The 25,734-nt window shown below is 35.6% G+C and overlaps 2 protein-coding genes across 4 annotated transcripts; both read left to right on the forward strand.

The window, feature by feature from the left end:
- Nucleotides 1-113: 113 nt before the first annotated feature.
- wbp1lb (WW domain binding protein 1-like b) lies at nucleotides 114-16,696 on the forward strand. 3 transcript variants are annotated; one of them, XM_052545787.1, is made up of 4 exons: nucleotides 114-473; nucleotides 10,815-10,914; nucleotides 11,359-11,520; nucleotides 13,864-16,696. In XM_052545787.1, exons 1-4 carry the CDS (start codon nucleotides 414-416, stop codon nucleotides 14,529-14,531), a joined length of 990 nt encoding a protein of 329 aa, XP_052401747.1. In that variant the 5' UTR covers nucleotides 114-413; the 3' UTR covers nucleotides 14,532-16,696. The 3 variants fall into 3 exon arrangements, with proteins under 3 accessions (XP_052401747.1, XP_052401746.1, XP_052401748.1); XM_052545786.1 differs by having other exon boundaries at nucleotides 116-473; nucleotides 10,812-10,914; XM_052545788.1 differs by lacking the exon at nucleotides 114-473 and adding an exon at nucleotides 9,589-9,900 and having other exon boundaries at nucleotides 10,812-10,914.
- Nucleotides 16,697-19,363: 2,667 nt separating this feature from the next.
- On the forward strand, nucleotides 19,364-25,603 carry as3mt (arsenite methyltransferase). Its single transcript, XM_052546483.1, has 11 exons — nucleotides 19,364-19,489; nucleotides 19,735-19,771; nucleotides 20,004-20,131; nucleotides 20,941-21,091; nucleotides 21,428-21,564; nucleotides 21,678-21,747; nucleotides 21,941-22,022; nucleotides 22,525-22,656; nucleotides 23,063-23,205; nucleotides 23,759-23,890; nucleotides 25,033-25,603. The coding sequence occupies exons 1-11, from the start codon at nucleotides 19,464-19,466 to the stop codon at nucleotides 25,135-25,137; spliced, it is 1,143 nt and encodes a 380-aa protein (XP_052402443.1). The 5' UTR covers nucleotides 19,364-19,463; the 3' UTR covers nucleotides 25,138-25,603.
- The last annotated feature ends 131 nt before the right edge of the window (nucleotides 25,604-25,734 follow it).

Raw genomic sequence — 25,734 nt, forward strand, 5'->3', positions numbered from 1 at the left:
TCTTTTTCGTATTCGTAAACTGATTCAACTGAGTCGAGTCACTGAGTTGATTCAAATCCCCACCGCTACTCTGAAATCTACCTCGGTGGGCGGATCGAAGCACAATTTGTCCCATCACACGTTGCGCACATGGCGTATGATGTGACTGCACCACACCCAGCTGAGCCTGAACTACAGATCGTGGGGACTCGCTTGTGTAATAGTTGGGGGCAACCAGTGGCACGGAGCTCTTGCTGCTGTTCCACTGCTGTGCCTCCCCTCATGTCCCAATAACAGCAGAAGACGGGCGGCGCATGAGCGAGAGCCTTTGACACGTTTGTGCGATTGACGAACAATACGTGTATTTACAAAACTTGTGCGCTGTGACCAAAATCAACACTGAGACATTGTAATGACATATTAGCCTGTTTAAAATGGGCTCCTTTTTATATATCGCTGGATCTGCTAACCCCACCGAGGCCACCGTATATGAGGTGAGAAAAGTCTTGTTCAAATGTCTTCAGCCGGTTGTTTGTGTCAAACTTTATTTACACTGTTGGACTTTAAATGCACGCTGCGGGCTTTGCCACTTGTTGATTCGCCGATTGAACATTGTGCATCTTTATATCCCCAGTTTGGAGCGCATGTTAACTAAACAGCGGTCAACTTTCGTTTTATTTCTTTTGCAATGTGATACATCTGTTTGTTACAAGTCTTGCGTGCTAACCAATAGTCTTGCGTCAGATCACGGAAGTGTGGTACTGTGTCTCAAATCGTAGTTGGTTGCTTACTTGACAGCATTTTGGGTCGCTACAAGATGGCCAAAATGCTGTCTAGATAGACACATACATAGGTTTTAAGACACAGCCTAAGAGTAAGGCTGATAGTGATTATAGTCGGGACAACTTTTTGAGCAATGTTGCTTGGGCACTTTTTCTTTGAGAATGGGTAACTTATCTGGATATTTTAGATCGGTCGTGGGCCCTTGTGTCTCACCTTGTTCTCATTTTTAGCGGCAACATTTCCTAAAGTAGCCCAGAAACATTGCTCAAAAAGTTGCCTAGTGTATCATCAACCTAAATCTGGGCCAAGTTCTGTAAACAAAAGTCTTCAGTGTTAGCAGTTGCTAACAATTCAACTGTCACACATTTCAAGATTAATGGGCTAAATTTAAACGAGCATAAATTACCAGTAGTTTGTTGTGAATAGAAATGAATCGGTGTGTGTGCAAAATAACAGTTTAGGTTAAATATTACTGTTTATTAAGTTGAAACCGTCATTAATCTAAAGACGTAAACAGTCTATGTCTGTACAAGTATAATGTGTTTCTCCTTGGATTTTTTTTCTATGGATTTTGTTATCACTGGTGAAGACAGTGTTAATCTGTCTTTCTGTAGTTCAAAGAAGTGAATTCATCAATAAAGTGTGTTTAGTGACCCCCCCCCCCCCCCCCCCCCCCCTCCTGATTAACAATCAGTTAGTACACTGTAGGTTTTTATCTGTGCTTTCTATTACAGCAAAGCTTGCGCCATACTTGTTTTTTTTTTCTTCTCTTTTTTTCTACTGGTTCTGAGGTCCAAATTGTAGTTTAATGTAATTTATTGGATGTAACTGAAGTTCAATAAGAAATATACAATGTTAGGACACTTTTAGTGAAAAGAAGAGTCATTCCAAAAGGACATGAACCGGTTAAGATAGTCTTGTAGGCCTATATATCTGTTTGAAGTTGAGGTTTCTGGGGTCAGTGATTCTTTTTTTTGTTTTGTCAAGTTGTTTGTGGGTTTTTATTTTTTTATAATTGGTATAACTTTAGAGTTTGGGTTAGCTTCTAGTCTTGGGGTTTTGTCAGTGCATACAGTGAATGCTAAGTCAAGTAAAAGTGATTAGCTGTCATGTGTCAGGGTCTGTGCGGGAGAGAAGTACAATACACACACACACACACACACACAAACTTATTTATAATTAAAGATGCTTCCAAACTGGTTTATAAAGTGGTATAAAAAAATTGGCTTCCACAAAAAGTGGTGGGTACATATTATAAAAATTATTTTTTACTCTATAGGAATAGTCGTTAGGCTATTGACGTTTAATCATATTGAAACATGGTGCTATAAAGACATGTCACAAAACCTGTAAATCACTCACAAGATAATGACAATAAAGAAGGTTAACTACAGACTGTCTGTACTTTCCATCAGATGACCACACATAGCCTGAAGATAAACCTCACTCCCCAGTTGCTACTTCAACAAAATTCTGCTGTTTTGCTGAATTCTGCTGTTCTGAGGAGAGTATTGTGTAATACTGTGTGCTTTGTTTCCTCCCTCTAAATAGGTATTATAACCTCATGTTTACCCAAAAGACTCTTGACTTTTAGCTGACTCGGTGTTAATATTCATCACTTGCGTTATTTCTTAAGATATTTGACATTGCTGAAGAGAATGATAGCTGGGATTAATATTACACATCGGTGGCCAAGTTAATAAACTGCTGTTAAGTGGTCATAGCCAGTTCAGGTACAGGATTATCATATCATATGCTGTCACTGATACTCCACTTCTCACTAAGACTGTGGAAAGCTAGTCAAGTATCATTATTAAACAGGCCAACATTATCTGCCGTTTTCAGCAGCTTCTCATTATAACCTATTAAACTTGAATTAGTTTCTAATATAATGTTTTCTGGCACTTAAACCAGATATGAAAAGAGTGTCCACAGCTGCAATTAGTACAATTTGCTAAGGTCTTCGGTGCATCTCTCAAATGTTACATGTTTTCGGACAAAAAAAAAAAAAGGTGCAATTGCGTGTTATAAAGTCAGAATTGCAAGATGTCTAAATCTCAAAATGTATTAGGAATGTAACGATTCACTCACCTCATGATTCAATTTGATTCACAATTTTGTTTCACAATTCGATTTGATTCACAATTTCTTTCTTTTTTTTTACCAAAATGAGATTTAAGACAAATTATGATTTAAATGTGTCCTTTTATTATTATTCTGTTGTCCTCATTTGCGCTTTGGATAAAAGCATCTGGTAAATAACAAAATTTTAATAAAATGTAAATATCAAAACTAGCCCCATATCAAATAAATAAAAGAAATAAAAGAGATATCTTCATATAAACAAAATTAGGCTTTGTCTGTGCTCTTTCTGTTTAAAATGAGGCAACCACAGCATTTTAATAATGATCCAAACATAGATCCTGCATACATGCAGAACAGAATGGTTTGACCTTAGTTTTGTGAAACGATTAAAAAAATATCTGCATGAAACGATAAAAAAATATCTGCATGAAACGGAAACAGCAGAAAAGCTAAACATGACGTAGATTCACTCTCTGCCAGCAGGTGGCACTTAAAGTGTTCCCTTGGTTTGCATTGTAAACAAAGGAGCGCTGCACTTATCAACTTTAATATGTATTATACAAAGGCAAGATGAAAAAAAAAATACCATCTAAACTTTTTTTTAAAGACACTAAGTTCCCCTTAGACATACATTCTTATAAACTCCTACCCCTAATTGAATCCTGATTTGTTTAGCATCTCAACTGATTTGAATCGTCACACATTTGAATCGATTTTTTAACTGGCTAAAAACCAAATTTAAACCAAAAAAAAAGTCAGAATTGCGAGATAAAGTCACAGTTACCTTGTTTTATTTTTATTCAGTGGCAGGAACAGGCTTCCATACATTTTTCAGGCAAAACCCTGTTAAAAAAAGAAAATTCAGTTAGCTGGATTTTTATGTTGATGATTTGGCATGATCTTGGATTGGTTGGTTTTTCGAAGCTCATCCTGGAGTTGCTGTCATAGCAACAGGTCCTTAAGCTCAGGTATTTTATTTCATGTAAACAGGATTAGATGGCATCTTTGTAAGATGAACTGATCCTTCAAATCTGTCCCAGCCACTGCTACTTTATAAATCGAGTACCCTACCAATCCAGGGACAGAAATTTACAATAATAATAATAATAATAATAATAATAATAATAAAAAGAAAAAAAATATTATAGTGTTGTCAGTCATCTGTAACACTAGACACAGCCATGTTTACTCGTTGAAAATTATTTGTGATGAAATAATTACTTTATAATTGAATTGGAGTCTTACACACATGTAATACCGTTAATCTGAGCCGTGCATTAATTTGAGCGCTGAAAACTATTATGGGAGTGGCTTGATGGAGCGCAGGAGATGCAGATAACATGATCTTAACTCTTAAGAAACTTTAAATAATGCTGTCACATAACAAATCTGCTTCAAAAATAAAATTAAATGAATTGATATTTACAACACTGAAATAAAAATGTATAGCATATACAAATACTAGAAATCATGAATATAAATTGGGAATCATATAAAATGAAATAAAAACAGTGCACATTTTATTGATCTATTATTACATTTATGTCATTTTTTTCACTAGGCCGTTTCCAGAAATTTGTCAAGTTTTTTCGTCAGGTGTCTTTTTTAACTATATGGTGTCATTACATTGCTGTCTTGCCACCAGCCAATCACTGCATTGCTGATCGTGGTCTTGAGTATCGATACATCTGCCCTTTACAGGAAATACAAAAACACACACTAATCTTATACAACTTAATCCAGATCAAATCATCTCAGATTCCTTAAGTGAGGTACGAAGAACGGAAGAACGAAAATATGTGTTCATATAGTTATGTGATGAAGCCCAAAGGATCCTTATTGGCATTCATGGTTCCATAAAGAACCTTTAAATGTGGTCTTATGATGCGATTTCTTGGTGCATAAAAAAGATCTGTAAAGTTGCAAAGAATAAAGTCTCAAATCCAAAGAGATATTTTTTATAAAAATTAAGAGTCAACCACTCCTACCAAAAACGGCTTGTTCTAACACGCCCCACATGTCTACGTCACGATGTGGGAATATTTGCATAAATGTAGTCCAAATGTTCACGAAAAAAAAAAGCGGTATAACTTTTATTCTCCCTCTAGTATTGTTGTTGCCACTGCCGCCATGTTGTGAAGATGATGTGTGTTTCATTGTGAAAGCAAAAATACTTAGTTTGGTCTTCCAAAAGAGGACGATATCTGCTCAACTTCATGCTGTGGATCGCCGGATCAGCTTTCACCGTGGTTGAAGTGGAGTTCAGCCCGGGGTCATCACATGTGGTTGCCACAAGCCTGCCAGCCGCGCCGTTCTCTGACCTGCCATCGCTCACTCAAGCCGGCTTCCGTGTGGGACGCTGTTTTTCGTTATGAAAGCGAAACTACTTTATTTGGCCATCCAAAAGTGGAACTAGAAATCAGTGGCTAAGTTGTATTTACAACATTGTTACTGAACAGTTCAACCTAAATATTCAGATGTGTGCAGCACATTTTAGGGAGGACTGTTTCCTGAACCTGGAAGAGTAGACCACAACCCGCCTGTTCTGACTCTCAGACTGTAATATGTTTTTTTTTTTTTTATATTTAAAGGATTTGCCACTGTCCACTGATGATTCAAACGCTAGTTTTGAGCAGTGCAGAGTAGCTCTTGTTGTTTGTCATTTCTCCAATCACAAATCCAGTAATAGTTTTATGTTTACGTGGCATGATTAGATTAGATTAGATTCAACTTTATTGTCATTAAGCAGAGTACAAGTACAGAGCTAATGAAATGCAAGTGCAAGAATATAGTGTTTTATATACATAAAAGTGCTTAAAAAGTGATTGAGTAAAGCTTATGATATACAGATTGTACAGTGGAGTTGCTATATACAATATTGATCTGAGTATATACAGAATATAAATATGATTGCAATGTAGGGATTGTACGTACATTATGAACAGAGCGATGAAGGATTATATATTCATTATGAATAGCAGGGACCTGAGAACAGTGGTAATAAATACAGTTGAATAAGTGTGCTTTTACACACAACCCTTGAAGATCCCGTAACGGCACGTGACATCAGCGCGTGACGTGTAATGTACGAGTCGACAACGCTAGGCACGTTATACTTTCACTGAAGTAAGCAAACGATCTCTGCGTCAGCTCAGAAAGTGAGGAACTAACTGATCTCTGCTTCATTACAGTTTGCACATATGTTTTTGTCGCGAATGTTGATCTTCCTTCAAAACAACCGCTAAAAGAGTCGCGCGATAACACGCTTCATCACTTCGATACGGAATTAGATCTGGCTTTTGTTCACACAGCGCTCGTCCCGGGTCGAACCCCGCAATGTTTCTAGGTCCCCGACCCGGTTTCAGTTCGGTAATCAATTCCGGGACGTGGTTGCTTTCACACAGAAGGCGACCCGGCAATGTTCCGGAAATATTGCGGGTCCGACGTGCAGTGTGAAAGGGGCTCAAGTGAGGGGTGTAACATTTCCGTCACATGCTTGATGCATTCGGCCAATCACAACGCACCGGATAGCTAGTCAATCACTGCACACCTAGCTTTTCAAACCGATGAGCTTTGTAAAAATTGACACGTTTCAGAAATGTGGGGCATAGAGGAGAAACAATAATGTACAGTAAGTGGAAAATAATGTTTTTTTTTAACCTTAAACTGCATAAAATTTTATTACACCAAATACACAAAATAATGTTATTTTTAGCAACATCATATGACCCCTTTAACATCAATGCACTGTTTCCATTGCACAAACCATTATTTTTAGAGGAAAAGGTTCATCTGATTATTAATTTTTTTACTTTGAGAATCCAAAAAGGGTTTATCGCTGCAAAACAGCCCTTATGAAAGCTTGAGTTCTAAGAGTGTGTCAGTGTGGTTACTCTGCTAGGACACTTGTGTGAACTTGAGACTTCATACATAGACTTTAAATGACCTTGACAGCACTTTGTTGGGAGTAATTGCAAAAATGAGTCAGGAAAGCAGAATTGTTTCTTAAAAAAAGGTCTTGCATCATTTGTTTGCAGATTCCACATGGCTTGATATTTAGTAATCAGTAGAATGTGATTCATTGTGTTTGGATTAAGTGTCCAAATACTTTTTTTGGGTCACTGTTTGCTTAATAATATCCAGAAACAGTATGTCCAGTAGTAGTGGGAATCTCTAGGCACCTCACGCTTTGATTTGATTAGGATTCAGAGGGCTGCAATGATAAAACGATTATCAATGCATCTTTTTTTCTATACATATTTTCTTTTTTCATTTCACTGATTACAGGTCGAAAGTAAGGAGAGGTAACTGACAAGATCATACTGGAGGATTTGCTGCTCAACAGATCCTGAGCTCATTGACAAATATCAGACCTTGTAAGATATGCTCCCTTTACAAAGTGTATGTGACTGAGAAAGTGAACTGCAAGCGGTCATTCACAAGAGATTTAAATACCCTTCATATTGCTAGTAGCTCTCTGATGCTCAAAAATTATATACACTATTATAATGTTTGCAAGAGTGGGAAGATCTAGAAAAACAAATTGCGGATGCGGGATTAGGAAAATGTTGCTTCCATACACCAGCTTTTGTTTGTGTCTCTTACGTGCACGCCAGTCTGTCCTGGAGCTGCACTACTAGAGTTCCGGTTTTTTTGCATTTTTTCAATATTACTTCATCATTTAACATTTAGAAAATATTTTTTCATCCACATCCTGATGCATCCAAGAATCAATTTTTCCCCCACTCTTAGGCCCATCCACACAGAGACATGTAGCTGTATATGCATACATTTTGTATTGTATAGCCATTTCGTCCACATGGATCTGGCTTTTTGGGTGAGCGAACCCAATATTTTTTGAAACCGGGTCCCAGAGTGGATACATTTGAAAACGCCGCCCCTGCGCTTTCGTGTGGACCACAAATCTGTATATTTTCTGAAACTATGACGTCATCAGTCCTCATCTCGCCCCTAGTCAGACACCGCTACGTCACGTAACAGCAACAAAACATGAACAAATATTGAATGATTGTGTTTTTATTAACACCGATTAATAAATGTATTGTTTAATGTTGTTTGTACACCGTGCACAAGGTTTATGCGCATAGTCCAATTCTTCTCCGTTTTTAGTGTGCCACATACTGGTCTGGCATGTATACTACAACGTTTTGTGTGGATTGCAATATTTCTTGAGACAAGGGTAAAAAAAGATCGGATAGGGAAAGCTCTGGCTTCGTGTGGACGTAGCCTTAATGTCCTGCCTCATGTTGCAGAGTCAGCATTAGTTAATTGTTGATATTTGTGGTTGGTGATAAATGATACACACAAAGTGCTGTGACAGTCCTTGAAAAGAAAGTTCTCAAGGATGAGGCACAGGGTCATGGGGCTACACTTGACCTGCTCAGCAGAATGGAGACATTTCTGGAATTCTGTGTCTGGCCCTCTATGGCCATGGTTTATGTTGGACAGCTAATAGCTGTGTTGTGTAAACTGTGTGGTAAAAACGGGCAGCTGTTTTTCCTAGAATGTCTGTTTTAAAACAATAAATTGGCAATGTTTCGAGCATTATGGGAAGACATTTTGGTGCCTAATGTGCCTATATATTTTATAGTTAATTTAACATCTTAAATGAACTACTTAAATTTTCTACTTTTAATGCACTGACTATACTGATACATTATTATAAGATGTAAAATAGATGGTCACGCTGATTTAAAGTTGATCAAATTTGTGCTTTCCAAAAACAATGTGAACTTCATTAACCTAACATTAAATATTCCCCACACAGAGGACACTATATAATATGTGACAAAATACCCTAATTTGCATCTGTAAAGAAAAAAAATATATATAATAATTTATTTACATAATTATTAATGTCTTGTTAAATACATTTCGAAATTATATATGAATGTAGTTTCACCATAAGTTCTATACTATAGCCAATATTGACATCAGCTAAATCAATAGGCAATGCAGGACCAGGAAGTACAAACTCAATAGCCTATTATAAACATAATTCCTCAAATAAATGTTAGTCAAGCTAGTCAGAAAGCAAGTATTGTGCAAGATATTGTTGTTACCACAGCAACAGCCTTTGTGTGTCCAGGTTTTAATGCACTTCTTGTGTGTGAACAGTACCTTCCAGAAAATTAGCGAGAAAAGCTTAATGTATATCGGCAATGGTACATTGTTTAACTGTACACTTTTCTGTTTGTTAGGATATTGACATAGTAAGATTATCATATATTGTCCTTCATAATTAGTAGTATAAGCTTATTTACTTTGAAACAGCCTGCACAAAACCTTTCCATTTTATTTTCTGTTAAAATACTCTCTTGCTTGTCTACTGAGTAAACATTTTTCTGAACCCACAGTGAGTGATAGAGAAAAATAAAAACACAAAACATTTTCAAAAATGGTTTTCTGCTCAATATAATGTTTTTTTTTTCTTATGTAACAAGAGTGATTTTAATGTAGTCTTTGTAAAAAAAATAATAAAAAAAAATGTTTTTTTATTTTGTATTGAAGTTTTAATTATGTTAGTATATAAACTTAAACTAATTAGAAATGAGAAATGTTGCCTTGGAACCTAGATGATTTTTTTTTTTTTATGATGTACTGTTTCTGTGAAAATGTATTTCAAGTAACATAAATGTTTGTTTTATTTCTTAGTCCATCCTTATTATTTAATGTCTAGCAACACTTTACATTTATTTTCCTTACATTTATAGACAGACTGAAGTGCAAAAAAAAAAAAAGAGAAGGAAGTTTAGGCATGTTACAGGATCTAACAGAGACTCTTCATGTTATTTTGAGCTGTCTATTCCCGTATTGAGGGAGCATCTCATTATAATGCAGTCCTCCTTGCACTCCTCTGCTGCATGGAATTTTCCGTAGACCAATCCCTGGCCCTTGAGTGAAGAGTGTGTGTGTTTGTGAGTACCTCTGTTCCTCTCCTGTGTATCATGACTGTTGGGCTGAAAAGACTTTCACAAGGCTGCTGAAGGACTGTGGAGTATCATGTCTATACTGCAGCAGGAGACAAGAATGGTAGAGAACTGGATAACCTAACTTTCTCATTTAATCATTAACTGATTCATGAAATGAAACAGACATGCCTTTTTGAAGGTTTCTGCTTGTTTTGTAGTCGTTTTATTCTTGATTGCAACTGGGTTTGCTTGATGTCTAACTGCATTTATTTTAGAAAGAAAATGAAAGCCGATTCATCATTGTTAGATTTTGCTGTGCACAACATTGGTAATGTGACTCTATCAAATATGAAATGTTCAGGCAGCTTTTGTTCTTTTATGTTTGGATTTGACATGAAAAGTCTTTTTGTATTTTGAAGCCACCTGCATGATGCTTTTATATCCCCAGGTCTAACGAGGTTATTTCAGGCTGTAAACATCATGCGTTGCAAAGATATTTGTCAACTCCTTTTATTGTATATTGAATAATATATTTTGAAACTATTATCTAAGATGTTTAAAGAGTTTGTTTCTTCACTGGAACAGATTTGGAGAGATTTAACTTTACATCACTTGCTAACCAATGGATTATAGAGAATTTGTATCTTAGTTGGAAGCATTAGTTTGAGTTAAAAATGTCTCAGTACGTCTCAAACACAGCTTTTCACTTCTCAAGATGTTAATTGATGGACTGGAGTTGAGAGGTTTACTTGTGGATCACTGATGTTTTTTTATCAGCTGTTTTTTGGACTCTCATTCTGATGGCACCCATTCACTGCAGAGGGTCCAACGATGAGCAAGTCATATACTGCTAAATTTCTTTAAATCTGTTTAATGAAGAAACTAATTCATATACATCTCGAATGGCTTGAGAGTGAGTACATTTTCAAGAAATATGAATTTTATGGTGAACTATTCGTTTCCCATTTGCCGTTCTAGAGGTAAAAGCTATATCAACAAGCCATTTATCTGTTTTTCTATTTCCCCCTCCAGCAGGTTCTTCAGTGCGAGGGAGTGAATAATAAAAGCTATGTGTGTGAGACGGGACACTGCTGTGGAGAGTCCCAGTGCTGCAGCTACTACTATGAACTCTGGTGTAAGTACATCATTGTGTTTGTTACTGGGTTACAGTGTTTGATAAGAATTCATAATGGCTCGGTCACATTTATTACGCTAGAATGGCAAAGGGAGGAACTGCTTGATACAGGAATGATGTTTCAATCAAACATTTCTTCGACATCGGGAGAATTTCCTTATTGTGCTGATTGAATAAATAGACCAAGCCTTAAGAGGCTCAGAAGAACTAAACGAAATATATGAGGAGAAAAGCTCAAGATGCTTGACCTTCTGCAAAGTGTGGAGTAAAGATGAGGAGAAGCACAAATCCGTATGCAGAGGGTCTGACCATGTGCGCATTAGCTGTGCTTTTAGTCTAAGAGGAATTAGTCCGGTTTTAAGTAGCAGTATAGAGTACAAAGACATATTTTAAATATTTTGCTGGTTTGTGGTATTATTTCTGTGTTTTTTGTTTTTTCTTCAGGGTTCTGGCTGGTGTGGGCCATCATCCTTATCCTGAGCTGCTGCTGCGTCTGTCATCATCGTCGCACCAAACACAGACTGCAACAACAGCAGCGACAGCATGAGATCAACCTCATTGCCTACAGAGAGGTTCACAACAACACCTCACTGCCCTTCTACTACAGTAATATCACCCTTCTTTTTCATTACATTTTTTTTTTTTGCTACATTTATTTATTTAGCATTTCTTCATTCTTCAGCCCTGGAAAATAGCAAAAAAGGACTTTAAAGTCATTCCGAAGAAATTCCATTTCTATCATTTGCTAGATAATGTTGATTTTATGAGTGCTTGTGTAGAGTATCAATCAAAGGATTTGTAGAAATTGGGGCTGTCAGTAAAAAAACATTTATGATAATTAATTACATAATGTGACTTACTTTAATCACATACATTCTATGTCAGAATATAAAGTTTAAGTTGAGCTTTATTGTCATTCTGCTGCATGTGTGGACACACAGTGGAACGAAATGTGGTGCCTCACAGGACCACAGTGATACATGAATACAGACATAAAACAATGAAGTAAAACCTATACACAAACTAACCTACTGACAGATTTTGAATATGAATATACTATATATAAATGTTTGCCTATACATAAACTTAAAAATATAAACTATACAAATGCTTCACACAAAAAACGCCAGTCCAGCAACCAGTTTGATTTAATGTTAAGTTAATTATAATAGTAAAAATAGCATTATAGTCAATAGCCCTTTTACAGCATTAAGCAGACTGAAATCAAACCTTTAGGACTGTGTAGGCAACTACCGGTAATTGCATGATTAATATTGAGTAATATCAGTATTCCTGTTCTCTATGAAATTTCATTGTCATTCATGAACTGGCTCTGATTAAAAAAAAAGGCAAACAACACAAGTACACAATGATATTTGTATGACAACCACTAAAATTGATGAATGGATAAATCTAGATAGACACACGGTACAGACATAGTGTTAATCTGATCACGTCACATGATGAGAACTACATCAGTTGTTATTGTTGAGTTATTTTGCTCTATCATTTTATGACTTTTTATTAGTTAATCTTGAGATAGTGTAATAAAAACTTTTGTTTACAATAGTTTTCAATACCTGAAACTGAAGCGTACACAGTTAACCTAGCAGAACATTACCTGCCCTGAAGAGAGAGAGAGAGAGCGATACAGTATATTGGTTTCATGTTATTTTTTTCATTTGTATGATTTTGGGTGGGTCTAAGAATGGTAAACCTCCTGATCGGAGACCGTTGTTGATTTTTACTGTACTGTACTGGTGTGAATCTCAGTCGGACCATAAGCCGTGTGATGATGTAAGATGGATTTTGGTCTGGTGGTTTGCATGGTTAAATTATCAAAGCCTTGTAACTAAGTGGGTTATGTTATTATAAATATAGCAATCCTTCTGAATGAAACAATCTGGAGTGATCCTTATTAAATTGTATTTATCAGTCTTCAGACAGATTTTAAAAATACAAAAATGTTACATAGTTTGTATTTCATACTTATGGTTACAGCCACCTGAGCTCACAGCCATGATGAAATCTTCATTCAGTCTTTGTGGTTTATGTTAATGTTTAACCAAAAACAGAGAGAGAACATATGTTTAATGTAACAATTGTCCTGGTCTCCCCTAATACGTGATTTAAAGCTGTTAGCACAAAACTGAGCATTCGGTAATAAAGTGCAATCTGTTTTCATCATCCATAGATCAGACAGCTCACAAAATCTGATGAATCACTCTTGATTGTTGATGTAATGAACTGATAAAAACTCATTTTGATATTTTGGATTTTGTGTATTAACACAGTCTAATACAAATAGTGTATATTAAAAAAGTGAAATTCTAAGTCAAAACTGACATAAAAAGATAAAACCTTTGACAAACGTTGGAGTACAGAAAGTAGAAATGAATAAAAAGTCAAAACTATGACATGCTGTCATTATTATGAGATAGAAATACTACGTAATATGTAAAAATTATGGGATTAAGGAGTCACAGTTATGATATAAAAACTATAATTGTGACTTGGAAATGTCAAAACTGAAGCTGTCATGACTGTTATAAATTGTTATAAGTTGTCAGAACTATGATATACTGTGATAATTATAAGTCAGTTGACAGACTAATTTTTTCTTGTCATAATAATAAGCTTGACTTTAATCATGTCATCAATTTGACCTGCTTTTTAAATCAAAATTGATAAGTGTTTTTTGTCATGATTTTGACTTATTTAATAAATATGTCATAATTATGATTTTACCAAAGCATTTTTTTTTTTTTTATTCTTATATAGCAGAAGTAGGCTTCCATATGAAAGTCGTACAAGTTTGGAACAACACTAGAGTGTCCATTTCTAATAGAAACAACTGTAGCTGTTCAACCAAAACAAAGTCTGGATTCTGAATGCTTCAGATTCTCCCGGCTGTTCTCAGACATTTTCTCACCATTCTTTTCCTTTCAGGATTCCTACCCAACTATCTCCTTCCAGAGTACGAGGAAGTAGTGCATCGGCCCGCTACGCCCCCTCCTCCATATAGTGCCTTAAACGCCGGCCCCCCGACCTGCACCAGCCCTTTAACCACTGACCAGCAAGATGCACACTGCGCGCCCCGACAGACCTCTCCAGACCCCCCTGCATCTGAAACACTCTGTTCCAGACCCAGCCCAGAGGAGATCCACACCTCTAATGGGTACCACCAGAAGGAAGAGTTTGAGCGGGCCAGATCCGCACAGAGCGCTCCGCAGCCCCCCAGCATGGAGAAGCAGAACGAGTGCGGGAAGGAGCCGCTCAGGAATGTGGCAGTACCTGACGACAAAGAGAGGATTCTGGGAAGACACCGCAGATTCACGGGGGACTCTGGGATTGAGGTGTGTGTTTGTGGACGAGGTTTGGAGAGCCATGAGCCCAAAGAATTCGAGGGGCTTTTGAGCGAGGAGGACTCAGAGGATTTCTGTGAGGAATGTGGCCTTCGTTCCCACGGAGAGGAAAATCAGGGACTTCTGTCCCCAGAAAACAGGGTGGAGCGTGGACCATCGCCAGTGTCCCAAGCTCAACCTCATCCGGTCTGCTTCTGTTTGCATACTATTAATGAACAAGAGGGTCCACAGCATAGTAACACAGAATCATAAAGCTAAATGCATGACATTAATGTGAAAAAAAAGGTGAGAGGAGGACAAGTGTAATCGCACAATATATACATTTGTTTTAAGTATGAGATGGAAACAATTTGATGTTCTCTACATCATCGCTTTATGTACAGAGCATCTATTTATGCGGTTAAAAAGCTCAAAGGTGCACAAGGATGGGCTCTACTTGCTCCACTAGGCGATACATTGGGTGCTGTATTGAAGCGTTCAGGTATTCCCAGGAGATCCGCATTTACAAGTTGATCCATCGTAAGTCTGACATCAGATGCATTCGTTCAGATCACTGTGGTTGGAGAAAGATGGCGAAGTACCTTTTCTCATAAAAAGATGAATAAAGAATGCACATAACGTTTCTTTTTACTTTTTAACATATTTCTATTTAATGTATAAAGGTGCTGTAATTTGAATCATATCGTAATCGTCTATCGTAATTGTACAATACTTTTGTACATGCAACATAAATAGTTTTATTGTAAACGAAAAAGAAAACAAGTTTCAACAGATTTCCAGTCAGTCTATCCGGAACACAGAAACTCTGTATGGAATATCCGTAGTTTCTTGCTACATAATTACGACTTTGTGGTGGCAGTTGTGGGATTTCAACTTGTAAATATGATCTTTCTGATATGACTTGTATGCATCATAAGACATCCTCCAGGTGCGACCACATTTACTCTAAAAATGTTGTAGGTGAATTTCTTTGCAATCTCTCTGAAAGGTTACTAACGTGACCAGGCTTAGGACTGAGGTTTTTAAACATGTAAACACTAGTGTGCTGTACTCTTAGTGTCTCAGGACAGTTAAAGAGCAGTCTTAAAAGACGACTGAACACCAAAAAAGAGCATGTGCTTTTAATGTTGACTTTCCCCAGTGTGATGGGGCAAATCTTATTGGTGTGAATTTAGGTTTTGGTTTGCACAATCACGTTCTGATGAATCAGTCATATCCATGATTTTTCATTTCAAAATACAAAGTATTCACATAGTCTTAATTCACATTTTGTCTGATTATGTTGTCGACTTTTTGGCTGCTGTATGCTCTGAGGAACTGTTCGTGTTTATTTGGTATTCAGAACAAGTTTGATGCATAAATCTGAGTTTTTATAGCCAAAGTAGAGTACAGATTATGAGATGGGGCAGATGTTTGAATTAGGCTTGGAGTTTATAAGTGCTGCTTTATTCTACTAATCATCAGATTTTGATTGCAAGCAAACACAACATAATGTATATTCCTTTGAACCTGTAAGGATAAAAGCCTTGGCAAAGGGAGGTGTCTTCAGTACACAAGCAATTACTGTGTAAAGTCATTTCTTCTAGGTGCTTAATCAATGATATAAGCTATACCAAGTAAAAAAAAAGAAAAGAAAAAAAAAAAAACATATTCAAGTGAACTCCAAAGACAGAAACATGTTTTGTTTTTAAAATGATAATATACATAAATATATGTGGAAAGCATATTTTGTTGAACTTGATGTTAGATGACACATATAGGTACAGAATTGATTAAGCTGTGGTGGGAACATTTTTTTTTTCAAGTGCCTTTTATGTCATTTTTGCACTGTTACAACCACTCTGAATACAGTTTCACGTGCCAGTTGTCAAGTATCAACTTGAACATTAGCCTCATAGAATATTTTTTTTTTTACAAAAGCTCTACAAAACAAGCGGTGTCTTGATTTTATATTCAAATGCAAACTAATGACCCATATATGTAATTATAAAATGATTTATTTTTGTATTTCTGCACCAAAGTAGCTTCAGTTTGTTCCTTCATAACCACTGAAGCACTCTTTTTTTAGGTTCTCCGTGTTAACAAATTAAATTATTTCACTGTCCTAATGAATGTTAAAGAGATATGTTGCTCTTTCTGGTGTCTCTGTGATGACAATCTATTATTATTAGAGCTAGCTTAGAGTCAGATACCTAATCAATCTCTTTCTCTGATATATTTGCAATCTGCTGATTTTCAAAATCTTAAATGCTCTGATGCATCTCATTTAAGAAATATGTCATAGTCTGCAGCTGTTTTGTCTAACTATGTAATCATACGAGTTCTGGCGCAGTTCATATTTTTATCTGTTTATCTTGTTATGAAAAAAAAACTTATCGTGACACTGTTCATTAAACGCAAATCTAAACAAAGTGTAAGTGTTTTGTTACGTGTGTTTTTTTTTCAAAGTGGTAGGGATTCTGATTCGTTCCAGTGACTCGAATCTTTGAATCAGTTCACTAACAAGATCCGTTCAGTGGTCCTTTTTGACTTAGTGCAGTGAACGGACAGTAGTGAAGAATTTTACTCCGCTCTAAAAGTACTTTTCAAATGTCTGTACTTTAACGAATGTTTTTCTAAAAAAAAAAAAAAAAAAAATTCACAACATTCCAAAGCATAATATTGTACTTTTTTAAATATTAAATATAATGTAATACTTAATTACATTATAAATCTATTACGTTTTTTCTTGTACTAGTAATTCAAAGATTTACTTGAGTTCAAGAAAGTAATAAGTTTTTTTTTTTTTTTAATACATCATAGTGACAGCATATTTATTTCGTTATTTTTAAATAACCGTTTGTACACTTATAATCACCGCACTTCTCGTTCAGTCGGTCAAAGGCCTCGGTTCAAGAAGGAGAGGTCACAGTACATTTAGTTTGTTTATGAACGAGATGTTCTAGTTCACTTTGTTCACAAACGATGTTTCGTCCAGTAAGTGTCGTAAGTCTTCTTGCCAGCGTCTCGTCTTCAAACCAAAAGCAGATTTTAGTCCTGCTGGGGCTGGCGCTCTCTCTGGCAGCGGCAGGTCCCAGCGCAACTTCCGGAGGCATCCCCAGATGCCATGGCAGCTGCAACCAGTAATTTCTGTTTTATTTTTAAATAAAATATTTGATGAGGATGCATATTATATACCAGCAAGCATATGCGATCAGAATATGAACTAGTTGCATTCATATTGCTATATTATACTCTAAAAAGCACATAAGAATGCCTTATTATTATGTGTGACCATATTCTACATCTTGCCCTATACCTGAACAGTAGGCTAATAAATAATGAATAATTTAGTGAGGTAAAAGTCAAAAGTTAGTTAATAATGAGAATTGGATCCAAAATAAAAGTGTGACCATATGTACAGGTGCATCTCAGTAAATTAGAATGTTGTGGAAAATTATAATTTATTTCAGTAATTCAGCTCAAATTGTGAAATTCTAGTATTAAATAAATTCAATGCACACAGACTGAAGTAGTTTAAGTCTTTGGTTCTTTTAATTGTGATGATTTTGGCTCAGAAAAACATTGCTCCATTGTGCTTTTTTGGAAACCAAAGTCACTGCACCTGTTTACCAAGAAATTTGTGGAGCACTTCATGCTTCCTTCTGCTGACCAGCCTTCTGAAGGTGCTGATTTCATTTTCCAGCAGGATTTGGCACCTGCCCACACTGGCAAAAGCACCAAAAGTTGGTTAAATGACCATGGTGCTGGTGTGGTTGACTGGCCAGAAAACTCACCAGACCTTAACCCCATTGATAATCTATTGTCAAGAGGAAAGCAGTGCCACAAACTGATCACCTCCATGCCACGCTGAATTGAGGCAGTAATTAAAGCAAATGGACCCCCTACCAATATTGAGTACATGTACAGTAAATCAACATACTTTTCAGAAGGCCAACAATTCACTAAAAAGTTTTTATTATTATTTTTTTATATTTATTTATTTATTTATTTTGATTATTGGTCTTCTAAAGTATTAGTTGAGATAGTGAATTGGTGGATTTTTGTTAAATGTGAGCCAAAATCATCACAATTAAAAGAACCAAAGACTTAAACTACTTCACTGTGTGTGCACTGAATTTATTTAATACACGAGTTTCACAATTTGAGTTGAATTACTGAAATAAACTTTTCCACAACATTCTAATTTATTGAGATGCACCTGTATAATGATTTTCATTATAAAATAACAGTTAAATTGTTTGCAACAAAACTTATGAAAATTACACATGGTTTTGCAACAAATAAAAAAGGTTATTACAGTTAAAATGTTTTGCTACACTCACTATAGTTTAAGCATGCTTTTTGTAGTAAAACTGTAGTTAAACAAATCGTTTATCACTTTATTAATTTGCACGCATGAAATGAATGTAAAATAATCTGCCAAAATTTACATAACATCAAAGCCGCAATGATCATATTTTAAGATGAATAAATGTATGATGTTTCTTTGATGTATGGCTACTGCCATTAGTCGTGGCAATGGAGGTAGGGTCTCTTTAGGGGGAAAAAATGGATGAGAAAGTTATCGATATTACAAAAATATACAAAATGTGACATTGAAAAGTGTAACATTTTTAAAAAAGTAACAGTCCAACAGCGACACCCGCTGTTAAAGTTAAAAAGAACAGCTGAACATCAGTTGACAAATAAAATATATTGTATTGTTACTGCCTTTTGCTATTATTTTAGAATAAATGTAAAGACACTAGTTTGATTCGATTTCATATATATAATTTTTTTTTTTTTTTTTATATTTGTTTAAACAGGGAAATGTGACAACAGAGAGGTTATAAGGATGTATATACATAGTGTAGTTTTTACCTAGCAAACAGCAGAAACGGAGAGAAGGACCTTGGCAGATGTCTCGAACTCTGGCTGGCAGAGATGCCACCGGAAGTGGCGCTGATCCAGATCGACTTTAAGTTATCAAATTGTAGTATTTTGTAAATGTATTAATTTGAACCCTTATCTTCGTATAAATAATTATATAATATTTTTTTTTTATTGCATTATGTCTCATTTACTGCAATACTTTATGCATAATCATCATGACAGTAGTTCGGTCTCCAGTATTGCTCTCTGATTGGCTGACCGTGTTACGGAAGTCGCGAGAAAAAACACCTTCTCGTTCAACATTTAATCATGGCAGACGGACGTACAGCAGCCAGGTAAAACTGTTTTTGTTGTATATTTATTGTTATTTAGTAGTCTAATATTTTACATTTGATTCGCAATATGATTCAAGCAGACAAAGTGACTAGGCTTTCAGTATCTTGCCCACTCTTGGTTATAACAAATAGATTTTTACGTTAACTTACGAAGCGACTGGAGTAACTTAACGTTAGCCCAACAGCTATTCTGTTACACAACAAAGTCAAGCATTCGCAGTACAATGTCTTATTGTTGTTCACAGTAACACTGCAGTTGCAAGTGTCTACAATGACGTTAAGGTATGTTTTTTTCCGAACTTGAAAACCAAAACCAATTTGTCTTTTAAGGGCTGTACAACTTAAAGTGGTTTTGTGTGACAAAATGAAAGTAATGTTATCAATGCTATCTTCTACAGCCCAAATTGCAGCCAATACACCAAGTTACCATAATAACATTAATATTGTAATGGCTGGATTGTGTTAAATACGTTTAAGGCTCAGAATGGTGTGCAATTCTGAATCTTTAATACAGGAATACTATGGAAAGACACTGAAGAAGACATCTGATCTGAAAAGCAATGCCTGTGTCCCGTCTGCCAAGCCTGTTCCTGCATACGTGAGAAAAGTCATAGCTGAGATCCATCCAGATGTTGTTGCAAAGTGAGGATTACTTCGATGAATGTTGTGATGATACACATAGAAGATGTATTTGTGACATAATGAAGAGGGAAGTACTGTAATGGCCTCAATAAGCTCATAAACCATATAATGTCACTTTTAGTTTCAGTCTGAAAAAAAGACAAGTGATTTACTGAAATTGTCATTTATTTCCTTGGTATATTTATGTATTTGGATGAAAAACTGTTTGGGAACTGTAAGATAGAGAAGGGTCTTACGCTCACCAAGGCTGATAAAAAAAAAATACAATTAAAACAGTTAGAGTAGTATTATTAAAAATGTTAATGTTAATGTTTACAATAATTATATATAAACCATGGTGCATTTTTTCTGGATTATTTGATTATTAGAAAGTTCAAAAGAACGTCATTTATTTGATAGGGAAATCTTTTTGTAACATTTTAAATGTCACTTTTGATCAATTTAATGCATCCTTTGTGAATAAAAGTGCTCATTCTTTCAAAAGGAAAAGTCTTTATGTAAATCTATACAATATAAATACATAAATTCATATATACATACATATATTGCTATGAATTAAAGCTCTACCTAAACACCTAATCTATTGGAAATCTGTTCTCATTAATAAGGAATAATCATAAATTAATATTCAGATTTCAGTGGGCTTAAAAGAGTCACTTTCCCTGATGATATACTGCATCTAAAATAAATGATATATCAAATCTAAAAACATAGCCAGAAATTGATATAAGATTATATGAAAATAAGATTGATATGAATACGTTATATAGCTTTATTCTGATGATTCAGTACTGACCCCTTGTTGGCAGGTACTATGGCTGTGGTCTGGTGGTCCCTGAGTGTCTGGAGGGCTGCAGCGTGCTTGATCTCGGCTGTGGGAGCGGACGAGACTGCTACATGCTCAGCCAGCTTGTAGGAGAGAAGGGACGTGTCACAGGCATCGACATGACTGAAGATCAGGTAAATTCACTTCAGGTTTCAGATGACTCTGTAATGCGGTAATGCAGGCTTTTGCTACAGGTTCATTTATTAGTACACCGTTAGCAAACCTGTACTTCTGCTTTTCAATTAAAAAAAGCTAACTGATCATTTAAAAAGCATGCCCTTTTAAAATATACAGTTGTATTGTTTGATTGTTTTTTAAACAAAATATGAGATTAAGAATTAGACATTAAATATTGTAATTGATAGCACTAATAAATATTTATTTTTATATTTTTATGTACTATCCTAAATGCATTTGACATAATGGCGAAAACAGTGCATGTGAACTGCTCGGATGTCTTTGTTTTACAGCTTGAGGTGGCTAGGAAATACATTGATTACCACACACAAAGATTTGGTTATAAAAAGCCAAACGTGAACTTTGTTCAAGGCTACATTGAGGCCTTGGCAGAGGCCGGTCTGGAGGAGAAGTCGTATGATATCATCATGTAAGCTTTCACAGTTTCATAATAGTTGCTTATTTGTGAAGATTATTTGCTGTTGCGGAACTGTTATCGTAGTTAGCAATTTATTGGCAGTCTTTGTTCTTGTCTTTCAAAAGCTCAAACTGTGTGGTGAACCTGTCACCAGATAAAGCCAGTGTCCTGAGGGAGGCTTACCGTGTATTGAAGGTATTTCCAGTTCACGCCGAATTCAGTTGAATTCTTTATTTTTTAAATCAGATTTTTTTTCCAACCCTGACTCTCAGATGCTATAATAATATCCTAGAACCCTTAAACATATTACTTTATTTCAAATATGCATATCTGCACAACTTTATCTCATTAATTAATAAACAAAGATGTTGATCTGCTTTGTCATTAGGATGGAGGGGAACTGTACTTTAGTGATGTTTATAGTGATGCTAGAATCCCCGAAGACCTCAAGGCCAACAAAGTGTTATGGGGTAGGAAAGAACATCAAAACTTTTTGTCCAAATTAGCCTGTTTTCTTTCTTTAAAAAGTCTTTAAAAAGTTCTTACAATATCCCAATCTGCCTTCTACAGATCAAGGCTTTAAAGGGATTTAATTCGGAGCAGAAAGTCTTACATTTATTAAGTCACAGTGTTGCATGTATTGTCGAAAAATGAAATGAAATCTTCCTCAGTTGTTTTTGTCAAGCTTATTTTCTTGTAAAACAAAGCAGAAATAAATGGAGATCCATTTTAAGTTTGTATTCTAAAATGTATAATACAACAGCTAATACAACTCATTATGCTGCCTAGACGTTTACATTTGCAACAGATGATGCATTGTGTTCTCTTAAATGTATTCCTTACACTTTCTTTACTTAGTCTTAAACCTAAAATCATAAAACCCACAGAAACCCTGCTTTCTAAACATTGCAAGTTTAACTTTTCTTGTGTTGAATGTCACTGATTGAGTCTTCTTTGCTTTGTATTGATCAGGTGAATGTCTCAGTGGAGCATTATGGTGGGAAGACCTGATTCGACTGGCTGAAGAGGTTGGCTTCTGTAAACCCAGACTGGTTACTGCTAGTATCATCACTGTGAGCAACAAGGAACTAGAGAAACTGCTTGGTGAGATGCTTGTTCAAATATGCCACCTTCTTATAGTAACAGTTATGATTTTTAGTTCAAGAACACTCTTCCTCGATGGTCTGGAGGAAATGACTGCTCTTATACCACAGTTACCACATTATGTACCACATGTGGGATTTTGTACCTAAAAAGTTCTTATGTGTAGAACTATTGAGTTTCCACCACTGAAAAAAAAAAAACATCCAAAGCCTCTGTTGCTAATTTGAAAGTGGTTCAAAGTTTAGAATTGAATCAAAAAAATAAAATAAAAATAAAACTGATGCCATGATCATTTGAACACTGAGAGGATTTCCCCCTCATATTATATACATTTTTTTTAAAGTAATTTAAAAAAAAGTCATAATTGTGTGAGGTCATAGTTTTACTTTGAGTTGAATTTGTTTAGGTGACCACAAATTTGTGTCAGCCACATACCGGCTCTTCAAATTACCGAAAGGTTCAGAGAAGAAGTCCTGTCTGGTCATGTACAATGGAGAAATGACCGGTGTGGAGGAAAGCTTCGAGTTTGATGCCCAGTATACCTTTAAGGTGTGTAGATACATCTAGATCTGCTTTACTCCTTCAACAGAGCTCAAAATGAATATAAGGTCCAGCAAATTGTCCCCTAATTTATTCCAATAGTTGATATGTCAGAATAACATCCAAATGGCTTAGCTGTATTTGAATCATGACTAACTATACCTTGTGTAATATTGTTTTTCTAAGAAAAAGGATGCATTACATTGATCAAAAGCAATATTAAAGACATTTATAATGTTACAAAAGATTTCTATTTCAAATAGAAAAAAAGTTTCTTTTGACCTTCAACGAATTGTGAAAAAGTGTCATGGTTTCCACAAAAATATAAATCAGCTGAATTATGACACTTATAACACAATTATAACAGAATAAATCACATTTTAAATGCTTTACAATAGAACTGTTTTTTTTTTCTTTTCTTTTTTTTATTATTATTTGGACCAGTAAATGAAGACTTCTTCAGAAAAACAGAAGAGACTTCTTTCAAAAACTGACCCAAACCTTTAAACCGTTGTATATGTTGTGAACAAGAATGGTCATGACACTGTAGTCTTTTCTGTAGGTAGATAAAGAGACATGGGTTGATGATGATGTGGCCAGCATCTTGAGCAACTCCAGATTTTCTGGAGAATTTACATTTCGGCATCAGGGGCTGAAAACCTCCGGCTCTGGAGAATGCTGGGCCAAACCCAAGGTAAGTGACTCATTTCCTAGCAGTGTGTTAAACATGCCTCATTTTCTTAGTCTTACAATACTATGCCTTTGCATAATGCTCAAATTGAGTTTTTGTTGCAATTTTAGACTAATCAGCTTTCAAAATAACAACTTGCATTCAAAATATTTCTCATTGGACCCACTAAGTTGCTTTAGTCTGATCAGTCACAGACACACAAGGTTATCCAGCTGTAGCAAAAAGCTTTAGCCACAGAGGATTGGCCTTCCTTTCGAACAAAGAATGGTATCTTATCAGTGCTTGTGGTGATTCAGTCCCTTCAAACACAAGGAAGGATTATTTTTAGAATTACTTACAACACCAAAGAACTATTTTAGAAATGCTGACTTATAGTTTTGTGCCTTGTTTGGATTTATTCTTGATCTAAAAAGATTCCTGACATGCTTCAGCTGTTTTTACCTTTACACATGGTCGTTTTAGACCAGAGTTTTTCAAACTTTTTGATACCCCAGCCTCACAAAATGTGATGGTCCCAGTTAAATGCAGCTATATATCTTCAAGTATTAAAAATCCTATGTATTATTATGAGAAAAATACTTTATTAAAGTATACTCACAATGTATTTATGGAGATCTGGCTGGCCAAAAAAAAGTTAATACTGAAAAGTTAAGGATTGGAGGATTATTGTAGTGATGACCTTGTTTCCGATGAGTTATATGTTTAGCAACAATTCTTTTAACCCTAGCTAATGTAGTGCATAGATGTTAAACAACCATACTAAAAGACATACTCATGTAATCCAGGACAACAATGCCAGAATTCACCAGGCTTCATTTATGTAATAGTTATTTGATGAGCTTGAGGCTTGAGGATTGGTGGCCAAGCTTTCACAAATTGAGCCTGATGACTCTTGCTATTGTTACATTGGTACATCTTCCCATATATATATATATATATATATATATATATATATATATATATATATATAAACTGCATCAGTTAGTGTAAACATACAACATGCAATAATAATAACATAAATATGGTGAACCTGCATAATAAATCAGTGTCGGTAAATACCAAAATGATGTCAATTAGGAATAAAGTGTACTTTGCACCACTGAGAATCTTCCTCTCTCTCTCTCTCTCTCTCTCTCTCTCTCCAGGCAGTGTCAGTCAATCCCTTTGAGCTGCTCCAGCAGTTGGGCAGTGCAAGTGTAGCTCCTTCCACTGGGGCGTGCTGTGGAGACCAGAAATCATGCTGCCAGTAATCCCAGCTCATTTCAATGCAGTATTCTTCGATTTGGACTCGAAAAGAACACATTTGTTGTTAATTGTGACCGTGATTGTGTATACAATTTAACATTACTCTATACAGTAATATAGTATTACTTATAATTTTGTGATAGGCAACACAAAGAAAAATCAAGAAGAAATCAATGGATCTTGTAATGGCTTAAATGCATCTGTAATCATACTGATAAATGTATTTCATTGACCAGTACCTCGCACAGGTCTATATTGTTGCATAATCTAAAGCTTTCACCTGGCAGGTTGAATCTTTATTGTAGTTTCTGTTGTGTTGCCAAGTTAACTGAAAACACAAATGTCTTGAACGTCTTCAAAAAATCTTGAACTTTTGTAATCAACCCACTGCTGTAATACTGCCTGGGTATTACTATCAGCTGTAGCATTCAGATGTGATATACATTTAAATAAATCATTTAATGATTCTGACATGCAAATCATTTTTTCTAAAATTTAATCTAGCTCTTTCCCTTAAGGGTTCACAACAGGACTTTCAGGTGGAAGGGGAACTCATCTACCGTTTGCTCCCATTCTGGGACCGGTGTTCTTTTCTTTTCTTT

Source organism: Carassius gibelio, chromosome B1 (assembly GCF_023724105.1).
Source record: "Carassius gibelio isolate Cgi1373 ecotype wild population from Czech Republic chromosome B1, carGib1.2-hapl.c, whole genome shotgun sequence".
Classification (NCBI taxonomy): domain Eukaryota; kingdom Metazoa; phylum Chordata; class Actinopteri; order Cypriniformes; family Cyprinidae; genus Carassius; species Carassius gibelio.

Coding starts and splice junctions, on each gene's coding strand:
- wbp1lb (XM_052545786.1), top strand. CDS start 414: ATGGGCTCCTTTTTATATATCGCTGGATCTGCTAACCCCACCGAGGCC. Junction 10,915..11,358: donor CTACTACTATGAACTCTGGT/GTAAGTACATCA, acceptor TTTTTTCTTCAG/GGTTCTGGCTGGTGTGGGCC. Junction 11,521..13,863: donor CTCACTGCCCTTCTACTACA/GTAATATCACCC, acceptor TTTTCCTTTCAG/GATTCCTACCCAACTATCTC.
- as3mt (XM_052546483.1), top strand. CDS start 19,464: ATGGCAGACGGACGTACAGCAGCCAG. Junction 21,748..21,940: donor AGGCTTACCGTGTATTGAAG/GTATTTCCAGTT, acceptor CTTTGTCATTAG/GATGGAGGGGAACTGTACTT. Junction 23,891..25,032: donor AATGCTGGGCCAAACCCAAG/GTAAGTGACTCA, acceptor CTCTCTCTCCAG/GCAGTGTCAGTCAATCCCTT.